The sequence below is a fragment of the Morchella sextelata genome (assembly GCF_020137385.1).
Source record: "Morchella sextelata strain SCLS chromosome Unknown scls_19, whole genome shotgun sequence".
In the NCBI taxonomy this organism is placed as follows: domain Eukaryota; kingdom Fungi; phylum Ascomycota; class Pezizomycetes; order Pezizales; family Morchellaceae; genus Morchella; species Morchella sextelata.
The window spans coordinates 1,042,233-1,060,797 of record NW_025408634.1 but is presented as its reverse complement, the minus strand read 5'-3'; the positions used below and the strand labels follow the sequence as shown (position 1 = coordinate 1,060,797).

At 47.1% G+C, this 18,565-nt stretch overlaps 3 protein-coding genes across 3 annotated transcripts; 2 read left to right on the top strand and 1 right to left on the bottom strand.

Annotated features, from left to right (window-relative positions):
* Nucleotides 1-964: 964 nt before the first annotated feature.
* H6S33_005166 (uncharacterized protein) lies at nt 965-1,700 on the top strand (the record flags this gene model as incomplete). Its single annotated transcript, XM_044836523.1, has 4 exons — nt 965-1,112; nt 1,242-1,259; nt 1,346-1,438; nt 1,501-1,700. 4 exons carry the CDS (start codon nt 965-967, stop codon nt 1,698-1,700), a joined length of 459 nt encoding a protein of 152 aa, XP_044690379.1.
* A 7,366-nt stretch (nt 1,701-9,066) lies between these two features.
* On the top strand, nt 9,067-10,820 carry H6S33_005165 (uncharacterized protein; the record flags this gene model as incomplete). Its single annotated transcript, XM_044836522.1, has 2 exons — nt 9,067-9,541; nt 9,604-10,820. 2 exons carry the CDS (start codon nt 9,067-9,069, stop codon nt 10,818-10,820), a joined length of 1,692 nt encoding a protein of 563 aa, XP_044690378.1.
* A 1,481-nt stretch (nt 10,821-12,301) lies between these two features.
* On the bottom strand, nt 12,302-16,597 carry H6S33_005164 (uncharacterized protein; the record flags this gene model as incomplete). Its single annotated transcript, XM_044836520.1, has 21 exons — nt 12,302-12,313; nt 12,393-12,444; nt 12,518-12,667; nt 12,809-12,936; nt 13,519-13,532; nt 13,603-13,664; nt 13,711-13,801; nt 13,875-13,894; nt 13,957-14,015; nt 14,175-14,261; nt 14,448-14,511; nt 14,590-14,606; nt 14,815-14,964; nt 15,047-15,159; nt 15,252-15,335; nt 15,619-15,640; nt 15,710-15,740; nt 16,009-16,050; nt 16,124-16,262; nt 16,322-16,397; nt 16,595-16,597. The coding sequence occupies 21 exons, from the start codon at nt 16,595-16,597 to the stop codon at nt 12,302-12,304; spliced, it is 1,416 nt and encodes a 471-aa protein (XP_044690377.1).
* Between the last annotated feature and the right edge of the window lie 1,968 nt (nt 16,598-18,565).

Below are 18,565 nucleotides of genomic sequence, written 5' to 3'. Positions count from 1 at the left end.
TTTCGCTAAAAAAAAGGAAAAAATTGAATTCCATGACTTGCATACATTCTCACTCGAGAAGAAGAATAAACCCGCTTTGTGGTTGTCCATCCGGGTACACCACAGGCGGCTGGTGTTGATCAGTTGTTTTCCCGTTACGGGTATATTTACTGTATTCTTCGTTACTTCCCGGGTACAACTCACCTAGTTCAGGGTCAAGTCATCTGAAACCCTACATACAGTAATTACCAAGTACCGTTAGGTACTCTAGAGTAGAGTACCCTATATGTAGGCATGTACTTCTACCAACACCAACAGCAACGACGGGGGAAGGTGTCGGTCTGTGTCCGTGTGTCTAGTGCCGTTGACAGTTGTACACTCCCGAGCAGCAGCAGAGTAGTTCAGATATCCGAGCCTGCACAGTTCAAGTTCACAGCAACCGAACTGTAAGATACCGATGCCATTCCATGCCACCATACCATGCCACACGACACCACATCATCCACACTCCACAGCCGAGGTAGGGTACTCTACATACGCTAAGTGGATTATTGCTACCTAGCTTACTCGACATACCTTGCAAGCCTCGTCTTTGAGAGAGAAAGATAGAGAGAGCGAGGTATGTATGTAGTAGAAGTGTAACTTGCCCTTACGTTATCCCTCCATGTCATGTGGGCCCCATCCACTTCACATATCCGTGGCGGCGCGCGGCGCAGATTGGATTCCATCGAATTTATGCAGAATGTGGAAATATCCCCCGTAGGGTAGGCGTTAAATCGCAAGCAGCACCACCCCACCTTTCGATTGAGCTTCTGTCGGACGGAGATCGGCCGGCGTGTCCATGGCTCTCTCTATCTCGTTTACGGGTGGGGTGGATGGGGCATGGGATGGATTGGATGGGAACTTGTTTATCGAGTCCACCTACTGCCTTTAGTAGGTGACGGTCTGTGCTTTGCGTTTTTTCCCTCCAAACAGCAAAACGGCGATGGATGGGATGATGATGAAGGTGATGCAGTGGGTGTCTTGTCTTGTTCTGGATTTTCCCACTCTCTTTCTTTTGTTGTTTCCAGGGACCAGGGAGAGTGTTGTTTTGCTGTTGTTGCAACATTTGATTGATGTGCAGGAGGGAACATGTAGGTACAACGAAAAAATAAACTACTGCTTGGAATTGCTTCTATTGAAACTGCTTCTTTACTAACTCTAGAGCTGGAGAGTCTAGAGTAGGTAGGTAAGTGGTTGTTTGTGATATGATAGAGTGATAGGTCATCACCATCACCGTGGTAATCATCACCAGCATCTATCTATTCGCTGGCAATTGCCCATGCTATTCTGCAACTTACTGATGGTAATTTACCACTAACTGCAGGCCATCGAAAGGTCTACTTCTACATACCCAGAGTAGAGATGATGCAGAGCACGTGTGTGGAGTACCATGTAGCTAGGAGTTACTCTAGAGCAGGTACCGGTACCATCTCCTACTACCAGTACTCTAGTGTTACCTAGACTAACCAACCCGGCTAGGACGTTTCTCCATCAAACTGGGGGGCGGGCTTGTCAACGGAGAATATCATTTTTCCCGGGTGAAAAGCAGCAAGAAGGAAGGATGGAAAGAAGGGAGTGTAACCGCGGGTCTGGTGTGCGGGGGCGCATTTAGTGGGATGTGGAGACGAGACCCTCTGCTTTTTCCCTCTTCTCTCTCTCAGAGTAGGTACCTACATTAAACTACAGCATACCCTAGAGCCGTCCGGGTCGTACTCTACGTTTTCACCAGGTTTTGTTCGGTGGAGAGAGACAGGCACCACACATGATGCAGGACACAAGCACGCCGTAGGGTGATTGATGTATGCAGTCGCAGGAACAAAAAAAAAAAAAAATGACAGTCAAGGCAAGACGGCGGTTTTATGTATGCGTGTATGTTTCGTTCTTCGGCAAACGTCGTGCAGCAAAACACCACCGCCCCGATATAGGAAGCTGTTTGAGGGCCCTGAGGTCGTTTCAGAATGGGAGATATTTTTTTTTGAGGCGAGATCTCGTGGGGCCGCGAAGTGGGAGTACAAAAAAGCAAGTGAGAGATGATGACGCTGCCGTCGCCGCGGCCGGCTTCTAGAGTGTCATCGAAAACCATTCCCGCCATCTATCTTAAAGTATCCATCCCACGCGGCATCTGATATTCCCATGTCCTGGCATTCCAGTGGTTTATTTGCTTTGTCGATCAGTTTACTTTTTTGCGGTTGCGGCAGGAACATGGATTGATAGGTGGAGAAGCTGGAGGTATGTACCTACATACCTACATGTAGGTACGGTAGGTAGCTGTAGAGTAGGTAAGAGAGTTATGGGAGTTGGTGATAACTACATGCCGGAAGAGGAGGCATATTAGGACCTCAATATCAAGAAGTTTGGGGGCTGGCTGTTTTGGGAGGGCCCGTGGATAAAACCTTCAAATCTTCCGATGCTGTGTAGCCATACTGTAGGTAGAGTACACAGTGTTTTCTCTCTCGCGATAAATTGTTCCTAGTACACCGCTCTCTTTTTCGAGAAAACAATTGGAAGGCACGGTCCCCCCATCCCCCCATCAGGACCCGGCAAGTGGCATCATCACGTCAGGCTTGTGGTCCGTCGCAAGATAAGGCAAAACGTCTGACGTTTAGAGATTGAGATTGATTGATGCTCTGGGGGGACCCTTCTGCTTCTTACTTGATTGATCAATGGCAATTGAACCAGCATAGCGGGTGGGAGAATCGAATGGATGGTGATCTGATTTCGCACGGTTGATTGAATTGATTTCACTTCTAATCATGAATTATTTTTTTGCAATTTTAAATTTATTTATCTCTAGCCAATTGGCTAGGGACACTGCCATACTCTATATATACATGATTGTATAAAAAACTATCTAAAAAAAGAGAGAGCCGACTGGAACGTTTTGGTATGTATGAATACCCTCACCACTTCCTATCGTCACCACCCCCCCGCTCCGATAAAAGAGCGAGGGGAATGGCTGTGGGCCGAAGGAAAGGATGGAGGGAGACCTTCATCTGCAATTAAATTTTCTCTGTGATCTACCGGACGCGCCGTCGGAGTTTTGAAACTCTTGCACCACTGATGAAAAAGCGGACGGGCAACACGGGTAAGGCAAATCGCCGCACAAAGAAAAAAAACGAGAAGAAGAAGGGAGCAAAGCTCCAGGGGGAACGAGCGCGGCTTTTGTTTGAGGCGAGCGGCGAATTATTCTTTGGGACTGCTGCCATCTGTTAGGGCTCGGGGCAGCGATTGATTATGTATAACTATGCCTTGGCGAACAGGGTCTGCTTTCGATTAATAGCATCACCACCCCCACTACTCTAGGGCTTAATATAGTTAGTAGTAGACCCTTACCCTTCCTTCCTTGGCAAGATCACCCGTCAGTACCGTAGAGCTGCTAGTAGTAAGAGTGACATTCAGACCCTGAAGCTTCAACCAAGCAGCCGCCGCCATCGTTGGGCTCGGGGCTTAATCGTCTGTCACCTGACGCAAAAACGTCCCTGCTGTGGATGCTTGTTGTCCCTGTTTCTTCTTCCTCTGTGTGCCTCTTGCACCCTGTTGGCGTCTGTCTTGCCCTCCTCTGCTCTCGTTCGCTCGTTCCTGTCCCGTGGATCGGAAACGGTGGTCTATGTAGTAGGGGTGACAACAAGAGAATGAGGTCAAGCGCGAGGTTTCCCGCTCCTCGTCGGCGGGTTCCCGTGTTTTCATGTCGTCTATGTCATGAGCCTGGCAGCAGGAAACACAATGCGCGCGTGTGTGGTGTTTCCAAAAGCAAATGGGGGGGTGTTACCCGTTTTTTGCGATTTGCATATCATTGATAGCGGACGGAGAAGGGAAGGGGAAAAAAATGCTCCTTGCCGTTTCATCTGGAAAACGAGGGAGAAAGATATTTGTAAGTAGGTAATGTGTATGAGAAGTTGAAGAATGTAATATGGTTAAAATACAGTAGGTACATGAGTACCTCAAGATGTCTTGCAGCTCCATCCAATACTGAAGGCTGCCACTGGACGCCGCGTGCCTACGATATATGTACGGCGAAACATTGACACTGGAAGGAAGCGGAGCAAATGGATAGGCCACAGAAATGGAAACCCATTTCCTAAGCTTCGGAGACGAGATGACGACAACAAGATGGATTAGGCATTCCCATTCCACAAGATCTACAGCAGAACGCGCCCCCGTAACCTCTGTAAGCCCCGTAAGCATACGCGCCCACCGTAGGATATCTTGTTTCCCTATCGGTTTGTTGTTGTGTGTTGCATCTTGTTTTGTGAGGGAAACATATCATTGGTTTTCTCTCTTCTCGATAAGGTGATCATTGGCCCGGAGGGGAGGGAACAGGGCAGCAGGCCATACCAAAATACCCTCTCGTTTTCTGTCTCGCGCGACTCGTCTTGTTCGTTCTCGCCTACCTAGGGCTGCATCAATCCATCGCCGCGGCCGTTTGTTGGGAAAAAGAAATTTCCAACATTGCGGTTATCCCCAGTTGCAGCGCAGGGCCCGGGGGGGTGGAGGGCTTTCTATCATTGTGCTGAAAATAGGCCAAAGATAAAGTTGCAACATGACCCACGAATTCAGACTGAGAGATCTCTATGGCTGTGGCTTCGAAGGGTTTGTGGGATTTAATCTTACTGCTGCAGTGTCCCCCGCAAACCAGCGATAGTGAAGTCTCTGATCTCCCTCACTTCGTAGGGTAAAAAACCTCGTGCGATGTGATGCGATGATGATGGCACTTTCCTTACTGTACTCTACATACCTACACACCAGGTGCAACCACTGGTCGGTCGGTGAAGAGTGAATGTCGCAAGCGCCCGCATATCATCAAAGAAGCTGATCTGATGCTGTGGTTGGTTACATAACTCACAATCTTTTTTGCTTCCCTCTTGTCTCGTGTGACTGTCCATCTCGAGATACGGAGGGCCGTCCCCGATCGCATCTTGTTTCTGAGGGAAAAATAGGCACAAGTGCAACGACAGGCCAGCGCGGTCCCTCAGCTATTGCGTTTTTTTCTTGTTTATCGAAATTTCTCTTATGATAAGGGCCACGGCTATCACAACGTCAATGACCACTGCGATGGTAAAGCTGCTTTCTGTCCTGTCGGAAACATGTGGGGGCTAGCTACTTAGCTAGCTAGTGATAGCTTTAGAGTAGCACCACCACCATGGATAGGCCAGTTGTGCAATTAACAGTTAATTAATTTTGACATGACCGTTCTAACCCCCGATTGCAGCTGTTTAGATTATGCCCAATCTTCCTTCTGAGCTTCCTTTCCTTTTCATGCTTCTTCTTCGCACGATTCTCTTCCGATCCTTGTCGTTCCGGCAGAGTGACGGACGGTAAAATAGGTAACGAAAGCGGAGACACCTTATTTCTCACCCGCGACATGAACTTTCGGGATCGCATGGGAGAGGAAAGAGGTGTAGAGTAACGGCAGAGATACCGAACTCTCCTCCCGTGGTTTCGAACGAAGTCAATCTATTGGGGGTGGAGGGGGGGCTGCAGGGTCAACATACGGAAAGAGATCGTCAGGAACGTCGGCTAGGCTTCTTCGTTGGGTGTGTGGAGCCCGTCAGTTTACTTGTGAGAAGCATTCATGTAGGTAGAGTAAGAGTTATGGTAGGTTCGTTTGGGTGGGTGTGGGTTTTTGATTCTTGTTTTCTGGTAAATTGCGGGCGCACTGCAGCGCAGCAAGCAGCAGGCAGCAAGTTATGATACTAATGCGGGCTTCTATTTTAGGCTTGGGTTGATTTATTACGATGTGGGCTGCTGCCCCAAAATTCCCTCGACCTCTCATATGCTTCTACAAATGATTATTATTGGGTTTTTCTTCCGTTTTTCGCAATACCGCGCGTTTTTCATTTGTTGTCTGACTAAAGAGATATCTGGTAGAAGGGAACATCCTTATGCGAAATGATCAAGTGGAGGGTTATTTTTGTGTTTCTTCACGTCCGTGTTATTTATGTATACATACCAACCGTACTCGCGGATTACTACGGAACCCGAGGATTCAAGATTACCTATGCACCGTCCTCACCTACCAGGCGGTTTTACATAAGAGTCCAGGATCCATTGACGACAGTGATCCGAGGCTAGATAGAGCCGAAGAGGCCAGATTGCGGGATCATGATGCCGTTCGATAGGTTCGGCCCCAAGGCCGGCTGTAAAGCAGGTAAAGTAGAGCAGATAGATGAAAGATGGATGGCAGAAAGCTGGAACGGCCCCCATCATCATCAACCCCTCCCCTCCTCCCTCCTGTGGCTATCCCCACCACCACCCCCTCCCATATCCAAACTCCACTTCACCTCCGCCCCCAAGGTTCTAACGCTATCAACGATTATGATTATCTGGGCCTAATCGTTTATCGCTCCCTCTGGGGTAAAAGGGAAATATTTGGAGGCGGCGTCGCGTGCCAGAAGGGTTGGAGAGGAGGGGGAGAACGGGGTTTCTCGCCTATTCCTGAACCGTTGTTAGAGGCATACTCTGGTTCCTGCGTAAGTGTGCCTGTGGATGGGGATGTCTTAGCGCCCTGACCGTCCTGGGCTGCATCACATTTTCCGCCGAGCGGACCGGCAATTGGTTGCTCGATAGAAACATGCTCTACCCCATTGGAAGAAAGCCCTGGTCAATAAACCATCTATCCCCACAACCCATGCTGCTAAGAGGGAACCTTCGTCCTTCCTATCCACACACGCGCGCAGAGCTCGTGTGCATGGACAAAAGCTGACCCCACGGAGCTTCGCGGTTGGTGTCCCAGTCAAGACACGGCTGCGACGAGATTGGCAGGGAAGTCCCTGTTCAGCTTGATGGATGTTCTTTCCCTGCCCGTTTAGTACTTTAGGGTACTCTCAGAGTCGTTTTGCTTTTTGGCTCATAACGAACTAAATGCCTTTTTTTGGATCAGTGCGGGTGTGTATGTGTATGTGTGTGTGTGTGTGTGTGTGTGTGGGTGGTGATGATGATGATGGTTGATCAAACGGAGCGACTCTTTTTTTTTTCCCTCGGTTGCTTTATTTACTAGAACGTTTTCTTTCTCACTAGCTCTACATGTTCAGCTGTTTTGCTCTCTCGAAGTCGCGCAATGATGCAACATTAATCAGAAAATGCAAGGGCGGCAAACCATAGAACCAAAGAAAGTGGTTTATCAGGGTGGCGAAGTCAAATAAATGACGAAATGATGTTTATTACCTGGGGCGCAAAACCAGGTGTGCATTTTTTTGAGCTCAGTTGCGTGTTGTTGTTCGAGTGTGGTGGCCGAGGCAGTGGCGCATCGCCGCGCTCATCTTGATATCTCCATTCATACTGGCCGAAGGAACGCGGCATGGGTGTTGCAGGAGGGCGGAGATGCGACAAAGAATCGCCGCCTAATGGGTTTCTTTGGACTGACAATTATTGATTGCAGGGCCCGAGATCTGACCGCTTAGCTGATGAGGCCATAGCGATAGCTTGCTATCAGTGTAATCGGGGTACCTACCTAGCTACTTGGACTGGCCTATCGTGAAGGGATTCGGGTTCAACAACCCTTGCTTGACTTCCCACGAACATGACTGCGGCGGAACCCGAGCTTCGAATTGGATTGGCAGGATCGTGGGGATAGAGCACTGTCACTCTCACTCACGCCTGTGCTCAGCGGCGACGGGCAACAAGAGAAAATAATTCCAAACTGTTGCTGAGGCAGTGACTGAATGACCAGCGTCTATGGGACCTCGTTTGATGGAACGGCGGTGATTTGTCTCTCCACCACCAAGGTTTATGGCGCATATACCCAGATGTTATGGATATGGGTTTATGGTATGGTAATAATGTATGGATGCCGTTGGAGAAACTTTCAACAACACCACAGCTGCTAACTGCTTCACTCATGCCGCTGAGATTCAGGTCTGTCACTCATCGTACTTTTTTTGGTTGTTGCTTTATTAGACAATCTAACTACTCTCGTAAATACTACATGCTACTTTTGTCAAGTGCAGGAAATAAATCAGTTTTTGTCCACTTCCTACCTGCAGATTCAAGGCCTTGTTCCCTTCCGACCGCACTTATGGAGCGTTAATTGGCTGAATAGGGACGATCCAAGCACGTGCAGCGTGGCTATTCTGTTCTAAGCCTGGATGCTGAGGTGGGAGGGGTGCGAGCGAGTTGTATGTGTGTGAGTGTGTGTGAGTGTGTGTGAGTGTATGTAGGTGTTGCAGGTGTGGTGGTAGGCAGTGATAGCTGGTGGATGTATGAACCTGTATGGAGTGTAAGGTGTGTGGATCGTTCGGTTCTAACCATCTAACCACATCGCCATGTCGACCCATGCCACCCACACCCTCCCATCATCATCAATTAATTGATTGGAATACATATCTTTTTTTGCCCATGTATTGCTTTTTTTGATTTCCTTACGGTCATTACTGGTACGTGTGGTAGCCTTCCCTAAACAAGCAGCCAGCTGCGGCCCTCTACCTTCCCTACTTCATTTTACTCTTCTTCCCCACTGTCCCGCCATCTCTTCGTGGTTTTCAGTTCACCATCCTTCCTACTTTACCCTCTTTTCTTTCCTTTAGGATCCTCTTTTCGTACTGTGTGTGCTGTCGGCCTTTCCATTCCTTCATTTGAGTTTGTTTGATTTTTCTTCTTGGTCTTCCTTTGCTTGGACTTTCCCAATATCTCCTACAAAGGCATAGCACTAGTCGACGAAAGTAAAAAAGGTCATTTCCCCGGTCTACTACTATTATATACCCACTGGAACTCTTCAACTGTTCCTTGAATTCCTTCTTTATACACCAACCAACAATTACAACCACGGGTACCTTTTAATACTTTATAATTTTGTCGCCTTGCTTCTACAGTATAGCTTCAATTCGACCATATACGAAATATCTCACCATCTTTTGGAGCCACTTCACACTCACTACAACCACATTCATTAATCGGTCTTAAGGAATAATATCTTGTCACGTTCACAAGAAGGATATATCATACAGTTTTTACGAGCACAACACGCCTTAGTTTAGCCAACAGTTCGTAGTAGTCAGTACTTAATCGCAATAGTTCCGTAAAATACCAATTAATACCACCAATTTCACAATGGAGTCAACATCTTCCTTCCTCTACTACACTCCCGACACTACCTCCCAGACCAAGCAGCACGGTCATTTCCTCCCGCATCCTAATGGTCGTTCTTCAACACACCCAGTTCAAAGTGACCAGAGCTCAAATATGCCTTATCCCTCAGCATTAGTGTACTCACGACCATCATCCTCACACTTGAAGCCACCTACTATGATCACTCATATGCCTGGAACTCTCTCACCCGAATCGCTGCAAAAGAACACCGGTCTTCTTACACCTTCTTCACCGACCATGATGGGTATGGATGGCCCAGCTGGGGGTGATTTGTACTTCTTCCCTTCGACACCCACTCTTTCAAGCAGCTCCATCAGCACCTCACCGATGAGCACCACAATGACAACACCTATCATCACCTCGTGGTCGCTGGATGACTGCTCCGGCACTGTAACTCCGTCAGAGATTTGGGAAAACAGCCCACCAATGACACCAGGTACTTGACAAGTTTGTAGGAAGCTTAATTAGGAAAGCATTGCTAAGATATTTGTGATATAGCATACATCTACACACCAAACCTTCTTCCAGCCTGCAGCCCTTCAGTACTCGTCTCAGCTTGCCCTTCGCTTTCACCAGCTTCAGACTGCTCTTCTCAGTCAGAGCTTGACTTCTGTGATCCCCGTAAGCTCACTTACCCATCACCTAACCCATCTGCCTCCGATAAAGACCTTGACCTTGCCACACTGCCAACAATCTGTGGTGATGACGATGAGCACAACTTCATGCTCAGTGGCACTGAGAGCCACATGGGTGTTAAGAATGAGGACAAGGATTTCAGCCGTAGCTTCTTCGGTCTCGACGATCTGTCTGACTTCGACTCTGATGATGGTCTTGTCTCTGGTATCATGAGCCTTTCTGAGGGAACCATCAACCCAGCTGCTTTGCTTGGAAACGGTAGCAACAAGCGTGACCGTGATTGCTTTGACGAGGAGGAGGATTCCACATGGGGTGTAGAGGATGTCGACCTTAGCGATGACGAGGAGAGCTTCGACAGTGATGTTGCTACTCTCTTTGCACCATTGAGCCCGCCCCCATCAGACTCATCCAGAGACAGCTCTGTCGCTCCTTCCAAGAAGCGAAAGATGCAGAGGAAGATGATCAAGGTCGAGTCATATGACTCAGAGGCTGAGCTTGATGATATCGTCCTCAGTGCCCGCAACATGCAGTACAACGATGATTGCGATCTTCTTGCACCTCTCTGTGGTGGACGCATCGAGACTTCAATCACACCCGCGCCCACTGAGCTCTCATTCTGTGACTCTTCAGACTCCCAGTGCGATGCTGCCCCAGCCCCAGTCGTCCGCCGCGGACGCAAGCAGTCGTTGACTGAGGATCCCTCAAAGACCTTTGTCTGCCATCTTTGCTCCCGCCGCTTCCGCCGCCAGGAGCACCTCAAGCGCCACTTCCGCTCGCTCCACACCAAGGACAAGCCATTCTCTTGTGGTGAGTGTGGTAAAAAGTTCTCCAGGTCTGACAACCTCAGCCAGCACGCGCGAACTCACGGTAGCACAACCATCCACATGGCTCTCATTGACGGTGAGATGATGGGTGAAGATGATTCCGATAGCATGCTTGGGGAGCAGGGTGGCCCTTTAGGCATCGTGCTTGTTGATGCTGCTCAGGCTTCATCAGGGATCAAAGACAAGATGTCCTCCTCTTCATCGACTTCTTCAGAGTCAAAGAAGAGCCGAAGAAAGAGGAGACGAGACGAGTAAATGATACGATTCAGATAGGTCCTTTGGAGCGGCATTGTCTTTTTAAAAGAGTTCGGCGCTGTTGTTTTTTGTCTTTTTAATTTTCTTTAAATGTTTTTTTATATCATTCGTTACTTGGGATTTTAGATGCGAGGGGGTTTTTACATTTGCGGGTGGAGGTTGGGGATTTTTGTGGGCACAAAAGAAACTTAATGAGGCGCTTATATTTTGGGGCGGGGAGGGCTTGCGATTGTGTTTTTTTGTTTCCTTTATTTTCTCTATTCTTTCACTTCTGAAGTGCTACTTGTAGTAGCACCTCCGATTGCAAAGGAGGGAAAAAAAGATACCTCACGACGTTGGACGGCACGACACGAGGCGACACGAAAAAAATCATTTACTTTTTTTTTTTAAAACCAGCATATATACTCTTAATACTTCTGGGAGAGTGGTATGGTATCCTACCATCACCTACTACTACATTCGAATTCGGAGCAGGAGGGGAAACACGGGCAAGATAGGATTTTGGGGGGAGGGGTTTTGGGTTTCTTGGGTTATCATGGATCTAGCTTACTGTCTATCAATCAAGAGACGGAGAAGGGATTTTTAATCAATATGTCGGGATTTTTTCTCTTCCATTCTTCCTTCGACCTTTCGGGAACGGGATCGATTTTGTAAAACACGGCGGCCGGGGAATCCGAAAAGGGCGTCTCTTGGAAAAAAACATTGATAGCTGGTTATATCGATCTATGGTTACTATCAGTACGGACTGGTTTGGTTGGTTTTGTTATCTGCGCTTTTTCGGGGCACCTTGGGGTTAATTGTTTTTATTTCATCATTCGTTTTTTATTTTGGGTGGCATTTAAGCTTCATGTTTGTATTTTTTTCTCTTTTCATTGTCTCTCGTTTTTTGGTTTAGCCTTTATGGATGCATGAGTTGGATGCTGAGAGGAGGGGGGGGGGGAGCTGGTATATTTTTCATTTTCTACTTCTCTATTTTTTTTTCCTCTTCTTTTTCACCAAAGACGTGTTGACCACGCGTTTCCTTTAGTCTTTTTTACTTGTATTTCTTTCTATTCTTCTTGCGAGCTGTAATCTCGGTTGCGGTTCTCAATTCACTTGTTTCAAATTGTTTCGTGTTTCTTCACTTCTTTAAAAACTTGAATTGCTACTCTTTTTTCAATCAAATTACTTGAAATCAAAACCAGAAAAGACTAAGACTTTCATATATCTGAAACACGTGTGAGGTGAGGTTTTCCCATATCACGTTTCAACTATGGTGGGGGGAAGTGTGCCGGTGGGTGACATGATAATGATACTCTGAGGAGAGGGGAGGAAAGGGAGCACGTGGGGGGGGCGGGGGGGGACGCACAATAACGGTTTCTTCCCGCAATTGCAAGTCCTCCCATTTTCTTTTTTACCGTGAGTTGCAAAAAAAGAATCAAGCTTTACGTACAACAATCCGCAGCCTCTTGTTAGAGCATTGTTGCAGAGTATGTAAAATTTCAAGTGAGTATCTGCATGAGAGATTTTAGGGCCTAATCAACTCTCTCTGGCACTTACACGCGGGTGCCAGGCACAGCAATTGAGACCTACATCGACATCGTTGTTACCCCAGCCCAGCACTTTTTTTTCCCTCAGGAACAGCCTGAAAGTAAGGTTCGGCTTTGTGCAAGATCACTGTTGTACCTAGGCCCGACATTCCTGCTGCCCTGCCCTACGTGCACATCGGTGGGAAAGCGCCATGGTGGTGGCTCTCGTCTTTCTGTCTGTCGACGTCGTCGCTAGCGCTTATGGGCCCAAAACCCACACCACCATCACCACATATCACCGATAACCCGCGGGTACCATATCCTGGACCTGCTCCTTCCCTTCTTTTCAATTAGGAATATACCACATGGGGTATTTGAATGGTGTAATCTATTCGGCGAAAGAGGAAATAAAAACAAGAAAAACAGTTCAATAGAAAGAGGGACCAGGCGCGTGGGACCGGGCGGGCGGGTTGTTATCACCTATGAAATCTGATATCAATCAGACGCACGCTCCCAAGCTCGTGTGTATTTTGTTCCAGAAGCCACTTTCGATTAATTCTGGAAGCAGACAGATCGGCTCCCTTCCAAAGGTCGGAGTTTCTCCCATTCTACTCTAGCTTTGTGTTTCGGAGAACAGCCGGGACCGGCAGTTGCAGGGGTTTGCGGGTTTCGTAGAGTGGTTAGAGTGGGTAGAAGTAGGCAGGAGGATGTTAGGAAGTTGATAATGATGCAGAACGGCAGCCCACCAGGGATTAGAATTTTGCCTAGCGTGGTTTGTTGTGGTGTTCTCCAGTGCGGCAGCTACCGGTAGTTAGGAAAGGCCGAATTGGATCGGCTAGTTTAAGCTATTTTGCTAAGAGAGGGCTCGCCCGCCCAGCCCAGCCACCTCTCTATCCCACTCTTCCTTTCTTCCTCGGACAAGTTACGCGTATGTCGGCGTGTCCGCGTGCTGTCGTGGTCTGTGGGTGTATGTGTGGTGTGTGTCCAATTCCATATTCAATGCCATAATTATAATGGCTGTGTAGGGAACAGAATCTTGTATGTCATGCTATCTATCTTGGGTAGAGTAGTTGAGTAGGTAATGGATCATTGCATATCTCATCGTATCTCAACTGCCCGGTAATCTCAAAGGCCGTAGGCCTGTGTCCGAGGACCTGTCTTACCAAAGACAATTATATTTCAATACGTACTCCTAGAGACTCAACTGATGTAATCACCAATATCAACATCATCAGTCAATTGTTGTGCAAGAGACATACAAGAGTATCACTCACATACTTCTCTTCCCTTCCTTCCCCCACTACTTCGAGCTCCCACCGCGCCTCCCAAGTTCACACTGGCCAATTAGTAGGTATCACATTTATCGATTGCCGATTCATCACCTGCTCGACTGAAACATCTTGCCCTGAAGATCAATGGTTTCGAAAAGCTGGTAGCAACGTACCAGTGGGTACATACGCTTACCCACTACGCCTAATGGTATACCCGAGGACTCGTATGGCGTCCCTTAGCGTTGAGCCCGGAAATCCCTCTCACGTGTCTTTACACTTTTCCGAGCATAGCACCCTGTAGATCAATCAATTTAGTGCGAATTTACCACCACCAAGGCCCTATCCAATATATCTTACTCTATGAGCGCTCTACACCCATACCCCAGACGCAGACATACGAAGTCACGGTCTCTTGTCTTGTCGACCAGGGTTACTCAGTTAGTTAGATGACGGCTAGCTACCGGTAATCGTGGGCGATTCGTGGCAAAGTGTATCAAGAAGATATTGCTCCTGCTGCAAGACAAATAGACAGACATACAGACCGACACTGACACCCGGGGTAAAAAAGTACATACGTGGTCCTGGCACTCGGGGAATGTAAAGGAAGCACCGGTGGCCAACTGTTCGTTCATTTTTCCTGTCTTTGAACTAGGTAGAGATATCTTTAGGATATCCTTGTCAGCACTGTATCGATCTCCACGTCGCAATTCCACTGTCAATGCAAGGCAAGATTTATGTTTTCATTAATGTTAATGTTATTATTATCATTATTGCGGCAGCGGGCCTTTTCCTTAGGTTACTGTAATTTTGGGCATTAAATTAACTCGCGTGTGAAAAGTAATTCGTACCACACGCCATTGCGGGAGGGACGGAGCCCGCTGTACGTATTTCCTGGGGTACCTCCCGACTAAACTAAGGACAACGAAGTGCCCGAGCAGAACATGTTAACGGCTATCATGGAGTTATGAGCGAATCGATAAAAAAACATACCTATCGCTTGCATCCACCTTATCCTTGAACACGCAATTTGCCCCACCGAATCAACGAGCTATTCAGTAAGGTTTCTTTGGGTTCGATAGCAGCCGATTGGCTTGAATCTGCGCCATCAAAGCGATCAATCTGCGCCTTTTTTTTCGCTTTCTTTTTCTTGTTACGCAGTGGGTCGGTAAGCGGACCTATGATTCCCTGGGTTTTTTTTTCTTGGTTTCTGGAGACTGATTTGATTGACTCGGACTGCTGGGCGGGAGATCCACAGAATGTTTCACCGAGAAAGGGTTTCAATGTGATGATGGGGCGCGAGATCTTCGTGGTGATGATGAATCGATGCGAGTGAGCGGCTGTGAAGTGGTCCTCGTGCCGTTGAAACTAGGATATCCCATGCGATCGTTAATAACAAAGTTGTTTATAACACGATCTGAAGGCCTCTTGCTTTTTGGGCGTGGCATACAGAGTGAGTGAGCTCTAGAACCAAACTTGTGCAACTCATAAACAACCTCAAGGATTTCTTAAGCTGGGCATCGGCATCCCCACTAATTACATTCAGATTCCGGGTTACTGTACCTAGTGAAAGCCACGCCAGTGCTATCGTCAATAATTTTGCTCTATGACGGTCTGTGCAACACAACAAATTCCGATACCTCGGAAATATCGACTTTTTGAACCTGGTTTATCCCAGGAGGTTTCTTGGCAAATCTCAACTAGCCCTGGTGGCGGCAGTAAGAGGGACCATAAGCCCTCTTCTCCGCCATATCAGCTCTCTATAATGGGTAGGGGAGTGGAATTATTTATCTGCATGGAAATCATCAGTATCCTTGTTTTTAGGTTTCTGCCATTCCACCTTCTTGCTTACTGCTTACTGGTAAAGTAAGACACAAATAAAGATAAAGACAAGGATATGTATACTAATATACGCGTAGTTACACTACCTAGGCCTGGCCATTACATGATAGGCCACCTCTAGCTCAAATTTTGGGTGCCGGTGTAGTTTGATATGATACCTGCATATCATGTGCTGATTACCCGGAGAATCCCCAGCTGGACCCTTAATAGTGTAACCGTCAGCTTAGATATGTGGACGAAACTAATATCAACTTCTTGTACTCCCTAATACCGTTTGTGTCAGATGGATGGATTCATAGTCTCTCACTCGTTATCTGTAACTTAAAGTTAGCTAGTCTAGGTAAAGTCAGAAGCAATCAAGATTGTAATTTTTTTCCCTTTACCCCCTCTGTCATAGTTTCAGGTAGAAAATTCAATGCGGGGGAACTGAATCCAACCTTGGTGAAACCTACAAGAGTATCGTAAGTATTGGTATGGCTAGGTACTGACTCTAGCAACGATTATCTCGCTAGATTGTGGCCGTTCGTTTATAGTATGGCCCGTAGTTCGTGGCAAACACAAGGGGTATACAAGGATAAATTTTGACAGGTGTATGCGGGGTCGGTAGTAATCCTAACAAGCTCGAGTGACTTTAGATGGAGGAATAACTTTGTTGCCTTTTTCAAGAAAGAGATATTCCTCTTACAGGACCCTCGGATACTCGGGGTTGATTATTTGCAGGTTCATACGATGCAAGGAATCAGTAATTTGAGCCTTGGGACGGCGCTCTGGTAGCTGCTGCCTTGTAGTTTCAAGGGTTTGTCGCGAGGTACTTATGGCGGCATCTGTGATCATGCAGGTTAGTTATCTGTTCATTAATCAACATTGTGGGCTGTGAGGTGACAAGGTAGTCTTTTAACAGGCCTGCAGGTGCAGTTAAGGAGATTTGAGTTTCCTAAGTTGTTATTGGTGAGCGTGAGCTACGCACATGGGCTCTTGAGTTCTCGGGGTAGATTGATTTTGAGAGCCTCATTGATAGTTCGAAGCGAGTTGATTGAAAGATGGAACCTCGGCGAGTGTTGTATGTGTAGCACCACTATGCCCTCTCGTCTCGAGGTATCGTCACTAGTACCGTTTCTGACGCGTCATTCTGACATATTCGACACAAAGGTCAAACCATTCTGAAATATACTCTGCATGTATAGCTCTAGAACTATAATTCTACCAAGAACATCGGCACTATTATGCGTGCACGACAGGAAAGGAATGCAGAATCACCTCTCTTCTAGACCTACGATACTATTGTGGAAGGTGTAATATAGTCATGATATATCACTCGACATAGAGAAAATCTGCTTGTTGGATATTTGGCTTTTCAAATGATGTTGAACCCGTACAGGTGAGTTGTCTGAACCTGTCACTGTAGACACCTGTCACTTCCATGTTGGCACTTGCCCGATCCGTGTCTACACAGCCATACGCAGCTTGACTCTTTGTCGAGGTATGAACCAAGTCACTATAAACTATCTCAACCTACTTTTCCAACACTGCTCGAATTCAACCAAAGCCATCAAAAGAGGCTTAGAAAGCAGACCCAGGTGACATATATATGGCCATGTAAGAAGAATCGATATGTGGATTTACCTCTTTAATCGGGCTGGGAGTCCTATTTAATTCTACCAGTGTTGTGGACTGCAAAACTCTGAAACAATAATGGAAGATACAAAATAAAAAGAATGCGCGAGCACCGGCTACTCAAGGAATACACGCAACAACGCTTATAATTTCTTGCTCTACTGCTGACTGCCTTGGATAGTATACCATATCTTCCATGCCGTTTATATCCTTCGTCTGTATGGGATGGGTATATCCTTCTTAACAGAGAAACGATAGGCTCTATTCAATATTTCTTTTCTGGCTAGGTTGTCACCTCAAATAGACATTCTACAACATCTACTAGATCGAACCCCTAGGTTTGAGGGGTATTCAACATCTTCTCGTAGTATTTTTTCGTTCGTTTCCCTAACCATCAGATATATTAGGACCCAATAAATCGGAAGGGCTACCTAAAGCAAATAACCTTTATCCCCCTTCGACCGGCAGAGCATAAACTATTTCCAAAGAAAACCATAAAGAGCCCCCCAACTCCCACGCCTCATATGATTATCCAAAACCACCATCAAAACAAACCCCAAACGCCAATACGTCCCATAATCCGTTAAACATACCCATACGCATAGACACCTCTCTAGGCTCGTCCCCAACCCGTCTACTTCCATACTTCCAGGGACGTGCTGCTAAGTAGGGATGGGTACGAGACTAACACCTCTCACCAATCCTCACCCTTGTCGCGTGGCTCCAGATTCAGAGTCTCCTTCAAATAGGCCCATCCCGCGTCGTAATTAACCAATGCGGTCAAAGCACCGGTCTATAAGCATGCGCAGTGAGTGGAAAGTCAGCAAACAAACTCGCATCAGGGAACAAAACGTACTAATACTAATAAAGTGATCATGGGGGTCGGAATCATCGTCATATTCGTTTGCTTGCTTGTTTGGTTTCGAAAGAGTTGGATGTATTTGCCTTCTGGAGGCGCGGTGTGGCCTCTTTATGCTTAGGAATAAGCGTCATGTGTTAGAGGATGCCGTGACGTTACATCCATTCTTCACTAACTATGTAGCAGCCCCATGGATGGCTGGTATATAATATAGCGCTCACTCGAGCTTGGGATAGAGCTCGTTGGCCGCGGTCTAACGAATGCGTCAGGATGACCCGACCGAGTCCGTATACTTTATGCCGCTGCCTATTCAGGAGCGCGGTGGTGGTAGTAGTGACTGGTCTAGCATGTTTACTAGCAAAGTCGCTTATTATATTGGTCACGTACATGGAGAGTGGTGAGAGTGCAAAGGATAGCGGATCTTTGGTCTTGCCACCCTTTCTTTACCTTGACCACCTCCAGCTCCAAAAGCACGCGAACAATATAATATGCGACATTGCTAGTATTTACAAATCGGCTTAATTAAGTTTACTGTTTCCAGCTAGAGCGGTAGAGCTGAGCGAATCAGAGCAGGTTTTCAAGCCTTGGCAGACCAAAGCTGAAGCCAAGCCGCGAGTGATTTCCGGTGATGACTCGACACTCTCTCGCACGCCT